The sequence below is a fragment of the Staurois parvus genome, unplaced genomic scaffold (assembly GCF_062004578.1).
Source record: "Staurois parvus isolate SC_StPar_1 unplaced genomic scaffold, SC_StPar_1.0 ptg000575l, whole genome shotgun sequence".
NCBI classification, from domain to species: Eukaryota; Metazoa; Chordata; class Amphibia; order Anura; family Ranidae; genus Staurois; species Staurois parvus.
Genome location: NW_028318371.1, coordinates 8,336,124 through 8,351,787, shown reverse-complemented (window position 1 = coordinate 8,351,787; position 15,664 = coordinate 8,336,124). Strand labels below are relative to the sequence as shown.

General features: G+C 48.8%; 1 protein-coding gene across 2 annotated transcripts in view; it reads right to left on the bottom strand.

Annotated features, from left to right (window-relative positions):
- ARHGAP39 (Rho GTPase activating protein 39) overlaps positions 1-15,664 on the bottom strand; it is a 368,562-nt gene that overhangs the window by 45,847 nt on the left and 307,051 nt on the right. For both annotated transcript variants that reach the window (XM_089692101.1, XM_089692102.1), the window contains 2 exons: positions 6,615-6,814; positions 5,169-5,260 (listed from right to left, as the gene is read on the bottom strand). In XM_089692101.1, coding sequence (XP_089548227.1) covers positions 5,169-5,260; positions 6,615-6,814 — 292 coding nt within the window. The remainder of the gene's footprint in view (positions 1-5,168; positions 5,261-6,614; positions 6,815-15,664) is intronic.

Genomic DNA, 15,664 nt, shown 5'->3' with positions numbered 1-15,664 from the left:
AAAGGCATAGTACTGTACAGGGACATGATTAAAAAACAATTTGTAAAAGCATTGAAAACCCAATTAATCTGTTCCGGAGGTCAGAAAAAAGTAAAAAAAAAGTCTTTTATCTGTTCAAAACACTTTATAAAGTGCACTTTAAAGGCACAAATACTGTACAGGGACATGATTAAAAAAAATATGTACATGCATTGAAAACCAATTAATCCATTCATATTGCGAAAAAAATTTGTAAACCGAGGCATTATTTTCAATGGATTTTCATTTGTAAACCGAAAATGACGTTATCCGAGGCGTTCGTAAACCGAGGAACACCTGTATAATGAATCTATAGCTGCGTTATTAGTGGCTTGTGTTTACTGTTCATTCAAACCCTGACTTTTGGAATCCCATGGACTAAAATACATTTTCCACAGACCAGGTGTGACAGTGATGGGTCCACATCTTGTAGCAGTGTAGTGTAGGTGTGATGGTGAGGGGTCCACATACTTGTAGCAGTGTAGTGTAGGTGTGATGGTGAGGGGTCCACATACTTGTAGCAGTGTAGTGTAGGTGTGACGGTGAGGGGTCCACATACTTGTAGCAGTGTAGTGTAGGTGTGATGGTGAGGGGTCCACATACTTGTAGCAGTGTAGTGTTGGTGTGACGGTGAGGGGTCCACATACTTGTAGCAGTGTAGTGTAGGTGTGACGGTGAGGGGTCCACATACTTGTAGCAGTGTAGTGTAGGTGTGATGGTGAGGGGTCCACATACTTGTTGCAGTGTAGTGTTGGTGTGACGGTGAGGGGTCCACATACTTGTAGCAGTGTAGTGTAGGTGTGATGGTGAGGGGTCCACATACTTGTAGCAGTGTAGTGTAGGTGTGACGGTGAGGGGTCCACATACTTGTAGCAGTGTAGTGTAGGTGTGATGGTGAGGGGTCCACATACTTGTAGCAGTGTAGTGTTGGTGTGACGGTGAGGGGTCCACATACTTGTAGCAGTGTAGTGTAGGTGTGACGGTGAGGGGTCCACATACTTGTAGCAGTGTAGTGTAGGTGTGATGGTGAGGGGTCCACATACTTGTTGCAGTGTAGTGTTGGTGTGACGGTGAGGGGTCCACATACTTGTTGCAGTGTAGTGTTGGTGTGACGGTGAGGGGTCCACATACTTGTAGCAGTGTAGTGTAGGTGTGACGGTGAGGGGTCCACATACTTGTAGCAGTGTAGTGTAGGTGTGACGGTGAGGGGTCCACATACTTGTAGCAGTGTAGTATAGGTGTGACAGTGAGGGGTCCACATACTTGTAGCAGTGTAGTGTAGGTGTGAAGGTGAGGGGTCCACATACTTGTAGCAGTGTAGTGTAGGTGTGACGGTGAGGGGTCCACATACTTGTAGCAGTGTAGTGTAGGTGTGACGGTGAGGGGTCCACATACTTGTAGCAGTGTAGTGTAGGTGTGACGGTGAGGGGTCCACATACTTGTAGCAGTGTAGTATAGGTGTGACGGTGAGGGGTCCACATACTTGTAGCAGTGTAGTGTAGGTGTGACGGTGAGGGGTCCACATACTTGTAGCAGTGTAGTGTAGGTGTGACGGTGAGGGGTCCACATACTTGTAGCAGTGTAGTGTAGGTGTGACGGTGAGGGGTCCACATACTTGTAGCAGTGTAGTATAGGTGTGACGGTGAGGGGTCCACATACTTGTAGCAGTGTAGGTGTGACGGTGAGGGGTCCACATACTTGTAGCAGTGTAGTGTAGGTGTGACGGTGAGGGGTCCACATACTTGTAGTAGTGTAGGTGTGACGGTGAGGGGTCCACATACTTGTAGCAGTGTAGTGTAGGTGTGACGGTGAGGGGTCCACATACTTGTAGTAGTGTAGGTGTGACGGTGAGGGGTCCACATACTTGTAGCAGTGTAGTGTAGGTGTGACGGTGAGGGGTCCACATACTTGTAGCAGTGTAGTGTAGGTGTGACGGTGAGGGGTCCACATACTTGTAGTAGTGTAGGTGTGACGGTGAGGGGTCCACATACTTGTAGCAGTGTAGTGTAGGTGTGACGGTGAGGGGTCCACATACTTGTAGCAGTGTAGTGTAGGTGTGACGGTGAGGGGTCCACATACTTGTAGCAGTGTAGTGTAGGTGTGACGGTGAGGGGTCCACGTCTTGTAGCAGTGTAGTGTAGGTGTGACGGTGAGGGGTCCACATACTTGTAGTAGTGTAGGTGTGACGGTGAGGGGTCCACATACTTGTAGCAGTGTAGTGTAGGTGTGAAGGTGAGGGGTCCACATACTTGTAGCAGTGTAGTGTAGGTGTGATGGTGAGGGGTCCACATACTTGTAGCAGTGTACTGTAGGTGTGACGGTGAGGGGTGCACATACTTGTAGCAGTGTAGTGTAGGTGTGACGGTGAGGGGTCCACATACTTGTAGCAGTGTAGTGTAGGTGTGACGGTGAGGGGTCCACATACTTGTAGCAGTGTAGTGTAGGTGTGACGGTGAGGGGTCCACATACTTGTAGCAGTGTAGTGTAGGTGTGACGGTGAGGGGTCCACATACTTGTAGCAGTGTAGTGTAGGTGTGACGGTGAGGGGTCCACATACTTGTAGCAGTGTAGTGTAGGTGTGACGGTGAGGGGTCCACATACTTGTAGCACTGTAGTGTAGGTGTGACGGTGAGGGGTCCACATACTTGTAGCACTGTAGTGTAGGTGTGACGGTGAGGGGTCCACATACTTGTAGCAGTGTAGTGTAGGTGTGACGGTGAGGGGTCCACATACTTGTAGCAGTGTAGTGTAGGTGTGACGGTGAGGGGTCCACATACTTGTAGCAGTGTAGTGTTGGTGTGACGGTGAGGGGTCCACATACTTGTAGCAGTGTAGTGTAGGTGTGACGGTGAGGGGTCCACATACTTGTAGCAGTGTAGTGTAGGTGTGACGGTGAGGGGTCCACATACTTGTAGCAGTGTAGTGTAGGTGTGACGGTGAGGGGTCCACATACTTGTAGCAGTGTAGTGTAGGTGTGACGGTGAGGGGTCCACATACTTGTAGCAGTGTAGTGTAGGTGTGACGGTGAGGGGTCCACATACTTGTAGCAGTGTAGTATAGGTGTGACGGTGAGGGGTCCACATACTTGTAGCAGTGTAGTGTTGGTGTAACGGTGAGGGGTCCACATACTTGTAGTAGTGTAGGTGTGACGGTGAGGGGTCCACATACTTGTAGCAGTGTAGTGTAGGTGTGACGGTGAGGGGTCCACATACTTGTAGTAGTGTAGGTGTGACGGTGAGGGGTCCACATACTTGTAGCAGTGTAGTGTAGGTGTGACGGTGAGGGGTCCACATACTTGTAGCAGTGTAGTGTAGGTGTGACGGTGAGGGGTCCACATACTTGTAGCAGTGTAGTGTAGGTGTGACAGTGAGAGGTCCACATACTTGTAGCAGTGTAGTGTAGGTGTGACGGTGAGGGGTCCACGTCTTGTAGCAGTGTAGTGTAGGTGTGACGGTGAGGGGTCCACATACTTGTAGTAGTGTAGGTGTGACGGTGAGGGGTCCACATACTTGTAGCAGTGTAGTGTAGGTGTGAAGGTGAGGGGTCCACATACTTGTAGCAGTGTAGTGTAGGTGTGACGGTGAGGGGTCCACATACTTGTAGCAGTGTAGTGTAGGTGTGACGGTGAGGGGTCCACATACTTGTAGCAGTGTAGTGTAGGTGTGACGGTGAGGGGTCCACATACTTGTAGCAGTGTAGTGTAGGTGTGACGGTGAGGGGTCCACATACTTGTAGCAGTGTAGTGTAGGTGTGACGGTGAGGGGTCCACATACTTGTAGCAGTGTAGTGTAGGTGTGACGGTGAGGGGTCCACATACTTGTAGCACTGTAGTGTAGGTGTGACGGTGAGGGGTCCACATACTTGTAGCAGTGTAGTGTAGGTGTGACGGTGAGGGGTCCACATACTTGTAGCAGTGTAGTGTAGGTGTGATGGTGAGGGGTCCACATACTTGTAGCAGTGTAGTGTTGGTGTGACGGTGAGGGGTCCACATACTTGTAGCAGTGTAGTGTAGGTGTGACGGTGAGGGGTCCACATCTTGTAGCAGTGTAGTGTAGGTGTGACGGTGAGGGGTCCACATACTTGTAGCAGTGTAGTGTAGGTGTGACGGTGAGGGGTCCACATACTTGTAGCAGTGTAGTGTAGGTGTGACGGTGAGGGGTCCACATACTTGTAGCAGTGTAGTGTATGTGTGACGGTGAGGGGTCCACATACTTGTAGCAGTGTAGTATAGGTGTGACGGTGAGGGGTCCACATACTTGTAGCAGTGTAGTGTTGGTGTGACGGTGAGGGGTCCACATACTTGTAGCAGTGTAGTATAGGTGTGACGGTGAGGGGTCCACATACTTGTAGCAGTGTAGTGTAGGTGTGACGGTGAGGGGTCCACATACTTGTAGCAGTGTAGTATAGGTGTGACGGTGAGGGGTCCACATCTTGTAGCAGTGTAGTGTAGGTGTGATGGTGAGGGGTCCACATCTTGTAGCAGTGTAGTATAGGTGTGACGGTGAGGGGTCCACATACTTGTAGCAGTGTAGTGTAGGTGTGACGGTGAGGGGTCCACATCTTGTAGCAGTGTAGTGTAGGTGTGACGGTGAGGGGTCCACATACTTGTAGCAGTGTAGTGTAGGTGTGACGGTGAGGGGTCCACATACTTGTAGCAGTGTAGTGTTGGTGTGACGGTGAGGGGTCCACATACTTGTAGCAGTGTAGTATAGGTGTGACGGTGAGGGGTCCACATACTTGTAGCAGTGTAGTGTAGGTGTGACGGTGAGGGGTCCACATACTTGTAGCAGTGTAGTATAGGTGTGACGGTGAGGGGTCCACATCTTGTAGCAGTGTAGTGTAGGTGTGATGGTGAGGGGTCCACATCTTGTAGCAGTGTAGTGTAGGTGTGACGGTGAGGGGTCCACATACTTGTAGCAGTGTAGTATAGGTGTGACGGTGAGGGGTCCACATACTTGTAGCAGTGTAGTGTAGGTGTGACGGTGAGGGGTCCACATCTTGTAGCAGTGTAGTGTAGGTGTGACGGTGAGGGGTCCACATACTTGTAGCAGTGTAGTGTAGGTGTGACGGTGAGGGGTCCACATAAAACCCTATTGTGCATCTCTGAACTGCAATTGCCACCATTGCCAGCGTTTGCTTCTCACTCTTACCTGGAACGTGTGGGTCTTCCAGTCCCGTGGGGATCTTCCATTGATCAACCTGCAGCTTCAGTGCGTTCACTTCATCAATGTCACCAGGGACCCTGCGAGGACAAACACATCATCATGTCATGGCGCTGGCTCAGTGGATTCACTTGTTACAAAGCCGAAAATCCATCATGATATCACAGAGATATATGAATGACACCAGCGTGATCTACTTCAGGTATTTTCTGGAGGTAAACATAACGACAGGATTACCTACATACAGTGCAAAGACTGGCGTGTGCAAGGCAGCCAGATCTTACCGTTTTCTAATTCTGTATGGAGAAGGTACAACAATAATATCTTTCACAATTTTTTTCAATGCTGACATCATACAAATCTTTAAAACCTTTGAAGTAGAGTTTGCACCAGAGGAGCTTACACTCTAATGTCAGTCTCTGGTTGTGTGGTTTTTCTTTCTGTCCTTTCACGTCCCCTAGATTTTTATAAGATCATATTTTTGGAAAAAAGCTGCATGCATGGGTTCAATGTTTAATCGTTTCTTAGCCTGAGCGTGTGTGCAGGTGGAGGTAGGGTCGTGTTTTGCAGAATTTGGTAGTTTACGGATAATAAAATGATGTTTCTTTGTATATAGTTCTATTTATGTTATTTTTGGAAAAAAAAATATTTTCATTTATGATATTTGCCGATGTAAGCTTGTTTGTTTTTAATAGACAGACAGACAGATATAGATAGTATATACATTTTATTTTAGTTTTTGTATATATGTAAATATTTTTTATTAACAATATGTATGTTTGCAAGATTTGAAATAAACAAATATTTGCACTATAATGTCCCCTCCCCCGCAGTCACACACTATTATTATTATACATTTATATAGCTCTGACATATACCGCAGAGCTGTACAGAGAACACTGAGCCGGTCCCATCAGTCTCTGTACCAGAGGAGCTTACACTCTAATGCCCCCTCCCCCCCAGTCACATCAGTCTCTGTACCAGAGGAGCTTACACTCTAATGTCCCCCCTCCCCCACAGTCACATCAGTCTCTGTACCAGAGGAGCTTACACTCTAATGTCCCCTCCCCCACAGTCACATCAGTCTCTGTACCAGAGGAGCTTACACTCTAATGTTCCCTCCCCCACAGTCACAGTACCAGAGGAGCTTACACGCTAATCTATCCCATACTCACAGAAAGACACACCCTTTGGGTTCTGCTTGTAGTTAGAAGGTAATTGACTCCCCCCCCCCCCCCCCCTCCCCTTAGAGGAAAGAGATGTGAATCCAGAGGAGACCAACATAAGCATCGGAAGAACATGCAAACTCCATGTTTATGGGTGGAAATTAACTACAGAGCCCCAGTGCCGTAAGGCCACAGTTCTGACCACTTATCCACCATCATTCCCATATTTCTGTCAATATCTGGAGATAAAGTCAATGCTGGACCGTACCTGAAGATGCCCTCGGTCTGATCTCCGTTCAGTGCCAGCACCTCCTCGGACAGCCGGGTCTGCACCCAGGGAAGCTGCCTCTCTGGGTACTTCTCCTTCTGCATATTCATAATCTCCTGTAAGGAGCTGGCAAACATGGAAGGGCTGAAGACGGCATTGCGGGCGTGTTTGATCTCTTCAATGTTCGGTTTCTTCAGTCCCTGGAACACAATGAAGAGGCAAGAAGTTACGTGGGATCTAGGATATACCACAAGGCGACAGGTAAGGCCTCACTGTCACTGTCACACATCTGGCATTCAGATCTCTCCCTGAAAATAGGGGGCACCATGATGGGTGCACCATGCTTGGAAGGCTAGGACCCGCCACTGTTTTGTTGATGAAGGAATGCATGCCATTTGAGATAACAAATACTCAAACCTGTTTGGCTATACTTGAAGCCCGAGACCAATAATATGGGAGAAATGTTTGTTTTACTCATCAGCACAGTTTTGTACAGCTTACACACACTTATCTATCCCATCCTACTACCTGCCATGGTCAGTATGGTGTAAGGAGTAGAGGTGAGAGGACGGGGGGAGGCTGCAGGAGGACACTGCTGTTTATGGGGGCCTTTCTCAACAAGAGTTCCTCAAACAAAGAGCAATTATCGTACTGTCTGTCTGGAATGGGGCATTCTTCTTATTTACCAACAGTGTAAGAACCATTCCTTTGTTTGCCGAACAATGCTAGGAACAATCTTCCCACTGATCACCAATGTAAGGAGCATTCTTCCCACTGATCACCAATGTAAGGGACATTCTTCTCACTGACCACCAATGTAAGGAGCATTCTTCTCACTGATCACCAATGTAAGGGACATTCTTCCCACTGACCACCAATGTAAGGAGCATTCTTCCCACTGATCACCAATGTAAGGAACATTCTTCCCACTGACCACCAATGTAAGGGACATTCTTCCCACTGATCACCAATGTAAGGGACATTCTTCCCACTGATCACCAATGTAAGGGACATTCTTCCCACTGATCACCAATGTAAGGGACATTCTTCCCACTGATCACCAATGTAAGGGGCATTCTTCCCACTGACCATTAATGTAAGGGACATTCTTCCCACTGACCATTAATGTAAGGGACATTCTTCCCACTGACCCCCAATGTAAGGGACATTCTTCCCACTGACCCCCAATGTAAGGGACATTCTTCCCACTGATCACCAATGTAAGGGACATTCTTCCCACTGACCTCCAATGTAAGGACCATTCTTCCCACTGATCACCAATGTAAGGAGCATTCTTCCCACTGACCTCCAATGTAAGGGACATTCTTCCCACTGACCATTAATGTAAGGGACATTCTTCCCAATTTTTCTTTATTAAAAGTCTTGCAATCAATAAACATAAAATATTATACAGAATATAAAAAAATTATATATATTTACAGCAAAACGAAAATAAACATAGCAAAATCTGCTGTCAGACAAAAGCAAACGTCTCAGAAATGAACATGACATAATTGGGGAAATAAATCGTACTACCACTCACATCACTACACCAGACATCAAACCTGTGAGGTCAAGAAACCACCCCGCCCCCCTTATGCATGCAGCCCTTCTTCAAAAAAGATCTTAATCAACAAAAACTACGGGAGTGAAAAGAACAGTATAAGGAAAGAGCCCCTCACCCAGAGATGGACAGTTCACCAAAGGCAGGTCTGATATTCCTCCACGCCCTTATCCAGACCGCCCGAGGCTCCCTGCCCTTCTCAAGACCCCGAATCTTCCCAACCTCACCCAGAATATCGTGCACCACCACCTCTACAGGAAGGACTTTCTTCCGGATGGTAATCTGACACCGTGCGTTCCACGTGAAGTAACGGACAACTATACTAACTAGAAAAAGTGTATCCAAATCAAAGTCCCAGCGAGCTGGGAATGCCCCGTACACCCACTCTGCATAACTCATGTGATAGAGAAAGGGGATGCCCAGAACCCTCCCCACCCTTTTATACACCTCTATGTTAAAGGGACACAGGAGCAGAAAGTGGTCCATAGACTCCACTTTACCAACACACTCTGCTCTAGGACAATCCCGATCATCCACAGGGCGGTGCTTCAGGTTCCCTCTCACATAGAGCCTTCCATGGAAAGCGAGCCAGGCTTGATCCCTAAACTTCAAAGGGATTCTCTCCAAGTTAATTAAACGCAATCCCTCCCTCATTACGGAGCCTGGGCAATCCTTTAAGGCCAGTGACACACTGAAAGCAGAAGCCAAAATCCTCTCCCCCAGAAGCTTCCTGGGAAGGGACCTGATATCCTCCACTGTCACCTGCCACTGCCGAAGTATTTTCAGACACGGGGCAACATAAGCCGGGAGCTTGCCATGTCGGACTCTCAGACTTTTCACTGGGCCGCCATCTTCCCAGCAATGCAGAAAAGGCCTAAACCAAGACTGAAAAATACCCACCCATCCCGGCGGGGTCTCTGCTAACATATTACCAAGATTGTACTTTAAAAAGAGCAAAGAAAAGAAAACTATCGGGTTGACCATTCCTAGGCCACCCTCCCGCCTGGACAGGTAAGTTACATTGCGTTTGATCAGGTTCAGCCTATTTCCCCATAACAGTTGGAAAAAACAGCTGTAGACCCTTGCATAGAGAGATACCGGCAAGATACAGACGAAGCTGACATATAAAAAGATCGGGATCAGGTAAGTTTTGATCAAGTCAACCCTCTCTCTCAAGGAAAGCCTCCATCTTTTCCAGCTTGCTACTTTGGCATTGGCAACTACCAACCTGCTTTCCCAGTTTCGATGACCATAGTCACCAGGACCAAATTTGATGCCCAAAATTTTAATTTCCTGCTGGGGCTCTGGGAAGGCATCCGGAAGTTCGAAGCTTTCACCCTCCTCGCCCATCCAGAAAACTTCACTCTTTTCATGGTTGACTTTAGAGCCAGAAGCCTCCGTGTACTGCTCTATCACAGAGACCACCTCCTGCGCCTCCTCAGTCCCAGAGATAATAACAGACACATCATCAGCATAGGCAACGACCTTCAAAGGCGGCACGCCAGCAATGCCCAGAGGCACCCCGCACAACGATGCGCCCTCTAGCCTTCTTACAAAGGGGTCGATTGCGAAAGCATATAGCAGGGGGCTCAAAGGACATCCCTGGCGCACACCAGAGCCGACCTCAAAAGGCCGCCCAACCCAACCATTAACAAGTGGGAAGCTCTCAGCCCCTTTATATAATGTCTTCAGCCAATCTATAAACCTCCCCTGCAGGCCGTATCTACCAAGCAGCAACCACAGATATTCATGATTCACTCGATCAAAAGCTTTCGCCTGATCCAATGCCAGCAAGTACTTTCTCCATCCAGCAGCCCTCATCGTTCCAAAGCCTCCCGGATAGCCAAAACTGCTGAAAAGGTACTTCTACCTTGGACCGAACAGTGCTGATGGCTGGACAACAAATCGCCTGCTACTGACGACAAGCGCCAAAATAGAATCTTTGCCAAGATCTTTCTATCAACATTGAGAAGACTGATGGGGCGCCAGTTCTCAATCATTGAGGGGTCTTTACCTTTTGACAGAAGAATCACAGCGGATTGCCTCATGGAGGGAGGGAGCGAACCCTCTTCTAGACAGCTGTTAAAAACCTCCGCTAAAAAGGGAGCCAGAATGGACTTAAAACACTTGTAAAATTCAGCTGTCAATCCATCTGGCCCAGGCGATTTTTTGGTAGCCAGCTTGTCTATAGCCTGAACTACCTCATCCGCTGAAATTGGTTCTGTCAAATTCATCAAAAGCAATGCACCATTTCCCAATCCTGGAGTAGAATCCAGAAAGCTTTCCATCCTGTCCCGGCTAAGGTCCTTTCTTCCCAGGAGGTCTGCATAATACGACCCAAAGATCTCCAAGATCCCTGATCTGGACTTTATCAGGGAACCCGTACTGTCTTTCAGGCCAATGACCGTCTTAACTGCTATGCCTTGCTTACAGTTCTGGTAAGGATCAGGTGAGTGATATTTCCCATAATCCCTCTCCAGAACCAAGGAGGCATGCCGGTCGTATTGACACTTCCTAAGAAGAAGCTTCACTTCAGAGATCTCCCCTGGATCTCCTCCATACGAGACAAGACGATCAAGCTTCCTCCGCAAATGCTGGTAGGCAATATACATACCAAGCTGCTTCTTCTTACTTATGGCCTTGAAAAGTCCAATCGCCCTTTGTTTCACAAGCTCCCACCACTCTGACTTACTGCTGCAAAAGTCCAGAATAGAAACCTGTGCCTGAAAAAAATCCTCAAAGGATTGTCTTACCTCTACATCTTCCAGGAGAGCCGAATTCAGTTTCCAGACACCCCTTCCCCTGGGTGGAGTGTCCGAGGCATTCAGAGTCACAGACAGCATACAGTGGTCAGAGAACTCCACCGCCTTCAACTCAGGAGCTGAGAAAGCAGAGTTCTCCTTTAAAAAAAACCTGTCTATCCTGCTCTGACTATTCCCTCTCTGAAATGTGAACCCCGTGCTGCCAGGGCAGTGCTTAATGTGCACATCTACCAGGCCTGCCTGTCTAACCAAATCTCTGAGAAAAACGCTATCATAACCCAGCCTGTCTATGGAGCCTCTCCTGTCTTCAGGCCTAATTATGGTGTTAAAGTCACCTCCAAAGACAACCTGCTGGGACGTAAAAAGGAAGGGCTTGATCTTTGTGAGGAGGCATTTCCTGCCCCATTTTGACTGTGGTCCATAGATATTGATCAGGCGCAGGTCCTGCCCCCTAACAGAGACGTCTAAGACCATGCATCTCCCCATTTCTACCTCAATCACCTGCCGGCACGTTACCATATCGGTTTTAAAAAGGACCGCAACTCCGCTGCAAGGTTCAGCCGCAAGAGACCAAAAGGAGGGACCACATCTCCACTCCCTTTTTGCTAGATAGACATCGGCCAATGTATTGAGCCAGGTCTCTTGCAAAAATAAAATCTCAGCATCAAACTCGCTGAGCAAAAATAAGGCCGTATCACGAGCTCTTGCAGATTTAATGCTGGCGACATTAATGGTCACCACCTTTAACAGAGTGGGAACTGCCATCAGGATGATTGGGGTAGTCGTTTCCTAACCTCTACCACACTCTCATCACCCGAAACAGCTCTCTTCAGAGTACGTGACTCCCCCTCATCCATAGATGATAGAGAAATGGATATATCCGATACCATCTCATCACCTGACAAAACTGAAAAAGTATTGCCAAGAGGGACCCCTCCTGGATCTGATTCTGAGGAAGAGAGGACAGCTCTTCTCATCCTCCTCTTCTTCTTCTTCCTCTTCTCCTTCACCCTCTCCCACCCCTCATCAGCCGAATCCCCCCCAGCAGGAGGTGAGACATGGGACATGGATACCCCTCCCTGAGCCCCATCGGCTCCACCCCCATCCGGCACCCCCACAACCTCCTGACCACGTTTGCGCTGTCGGGGGACAGGTACCGGAGGTGGAGTAGGCCGAGAGGGAAGATCAGCTAAACCCGCCCCCCCAGCAGCTTCCGCCAGTCTGGAGGATCTACGTACTGTAGGATTAGGGACAGGAGGGACAGACTCAGGGGTGACATTACTGGGGGAAACACAATCTGACACAACAGAGGACACAACAGACACAGGAGGTACAACTACAGTTTCCTCCCCGGCATCAGCTGCCTCATCCTCTTTATCCAGCCTCTGCAGCTCAGCCTCCAGTCCTGGCAGGTTGTGTAGTGCCTCTGGGCACAGACTGTATGGATGACCCATCTGCTGGCACAAATTACACCGAATCTCGGTGCATTCTTTGGCCAAATGGCCAAAATCCTGGCACAGTGAGCACTTCTTGATGGTGCAGGACGATGCAAAATGGCCTTTCTCTCCGCATTTGTTACAAACTTTAGGCTGACCTTGATAGAAAATGGTCAGCCTATCCCTCCCCAGAAAGGCTGAGCAGGGAAGATGCTGAACCACATTGCCCAGCACCCTCAATTGCACTGACACCGTCCAGGCCCCTGTCCATATCCTATGCTCATCCAGGACCTTCCGCAGTGGGGTGAGGACCTCACCATGTCGGCGTAGCCAAACTACTAAATCAGCCTCTGGTATGGATTCATTCCGGACCAGGATTGTCACCGATTTTATCAAAGGCTGTCTGGAAACAACCTTTGCCACCAAACCTCTCCACTGCTGAAGGCTCCTGCACCTCCAATATCTCTCCCAAAACAGGTCCAGGCCTTCAGGTTTTACAAATGACAAATCGTATTCATAGCTGCCTACTGGGCAGATCAATGCAAACACATCACAGGCTTTAAACCCCATCTCTAGAATCAACTCCGCCACCCTCCCCCTTACTGGTGGGTTCCCTTCCCCCTCCCACTTCAACTGTACCACATTCCTTCTCCTGACCCCACCAACCATCCCACCACCAAACCACCCCATATTGTGACCATTAGCATTCCCAACACTCCCCCCACCCCCCTTGGTGCGACTCCCCAAAACAGAGGCATAGCTCCCCCCAATCCTCCCAGCAGCAGAAACATTTGTGTGTCTGGGATCATCTGGTGCAACTCTGGCAGATACCGATTGCACAGATCCGGGATTGGATGGTGTATCCTCTTTCTGCTCAGCAGGGGGAGAAATGTCATTTTTACCTCTGTCAGCAATGTTAACCCCTTCACCTCCACCCACCACCAACACCTCCATTGCTTTACCAGTCTCAACAGTCATAGACTTCACAGCAATGTCCACACTCACTGCTGCAACCATAGAAGCTCCATCAATCATCTCTCCTTCCAAGGAAGGAGACTCAGCCCAGGACTGGATTGGATTCTCAGACACAGCAACAAGTGAGACATCCATACTTGCTGTTTTCTCTCCACATGGTGCAGTGTGCTGCTCCCCTCCCCCACCAGCATCAATCAGGTCTGGAGCACCTGGGAGCTCAGGTGAAACAGTCTCTCTGCAGGTGGCAGCCATCTTGCCTGTAGAGGGACTACTGGTCTCAGCAGGAACAGCAATTTCCATCTGTGAGGTGCTTGGTGCAGGTTCATCCACATTCCCCTGATGGTATGGAGACCTCTCTGCCAGGGATTTTCCCTCCAGGTTGGATGAGGATTCCTCCACAGCAGGCTGCTTGCAGAGCTCCTCATCAGCAGTAGTCACCACAGCAGGTGGGGCAGACATGCTGGGAGCAGCCATCTTGGTGTATTGGGATCTCTCCACCAGTCTTGGCTTTGCTGCTCTGTATCTCCTCTGTCCATCTTCAGGGACTTCTGCAGGGTCATCAGTGAAGGCGAACTTGTCTGCTCTCAGGGGTGACTCCATGTGCTGAATGAACTTCAGGGTTCCATATTCACCCTCAACCCCCTGGCTGGTTGCCACTGGTGATTCCACAGCCTGACATGGGGGGAGAGACGCTGATGTAGATGGAACTGGGTCATCCATTACCTGAGGCTGCTGATCCACAGAGCTCACTGATGTCTGGCTGGCAAATCTCCTCTCATGTTCAAATTTTTCTTTAAACGCTCCACTTCTGGCTTTCAACTTTTCTAATAATAAAGATTGTTTCTTTACTTTATCCTCCATGTGCTGGAGCGCTGGCTTCATGCCCAATCTGTTCTTGCTCCAGGCCTGGCAGTATTTGGCTCTGAAGGTTTTGTGTTCAGATTTCAAAACATTGAGTTTCTCCTCAGCTCTTCCAATAGTCACAAATCTATCAACAATCTTCTGTCTGAAGACATCGACATCCTCACCAGGGCTGGGACCCACAGTCAGGTCCTCCACCTCCTCCTCTTCACTAGGCCCGGTCTCATCAGGGGAATCCCTCCCAGGGCCTCCCCCTGGATCAGGCATGGTTCCTGGGCCAAGCTAGCAGGCAAGGCCCAGGCTTGAAAATGCTGGTTCTCAGGGAGAGCTCCTTCAGTGTGTCCTCCTCCTTCTCCCACTGACCACCAATGTAAGGGACATTCTTCCCACTGATCACCAATGTAAGGGACATTCTTCCCACTGATCACCAATGTAAGGGACATTCTTCCCACTGATCACCAATGTAAGGGGCATTCTTCCCACTGATCACCAATGTAAGGGACATTCTTCCCACTGATCACCAATGTAAGGAGCATTCTTCCCACTGACCACCAATGTAAGGGACATTCTTCCCACTGATCACCAATGTAAGGGACATTCTTCCCACTGACCCCCAATGTAAGGGACATTCTTCCCACTGATCACCAATGTAAGGGACATTCTTCCCACTGACCCCCAATGTAAGGGACATTCTTCCCACTGATCACCAATGTAAGGGATATTCTTCCCACTGATCACCAATGTAAGGGACATTCTTCCCACTGACCACCAATGTAAGGGACATTCTTCCCACTGACCACCAATGTAAGGGACATTCTTCCCACTGACCCCCAATGTAAGGGACATTCTTCCCACTGATCACCAATGTAAGGGACATTCTTCCCACTGACCATTAATGTAAGGGACATTCTTCCCACTGATCACCAATGTAAGGGACATTCTTCCCACTGACCATTAATGTAAGGGACATTCTTCCCACTGACCCCCAATGTAAGGGACATTCTTCCCACTCACCATTAATGTAAGGGACATTCTTCCCACTGACCCCCAATGTAAGGAACATTCTTCCCACTGACCCCCAATGTAAGGGACATTCTTCCCACTGACCACCAATGTAAGGGACATTCTTCCCACTGACCACCAATGTAAGGGACATTCTTCCCACTGATCACCAATGTAAGGGACATTCTTCCCACTGACCACCAATGCAAGGGACATTCTTCCCACTGACCTCCAATGTAAGGGACATTCTTCCCACTGACCATTAATGTAAGGGACATTCTTCCCACTGATCACCAATGTAAGGGACATTCTTCCCACTGACCATTAATGTAAGGGACATTCTTCCCACTGACCCCCAATGTAAGGGACATTCTTCCCACTGACCATTAATGTAAGGGACATTCTTCCCACTGACCCCCAATGTAAGGAACATTCTTCCCACTGACCCCC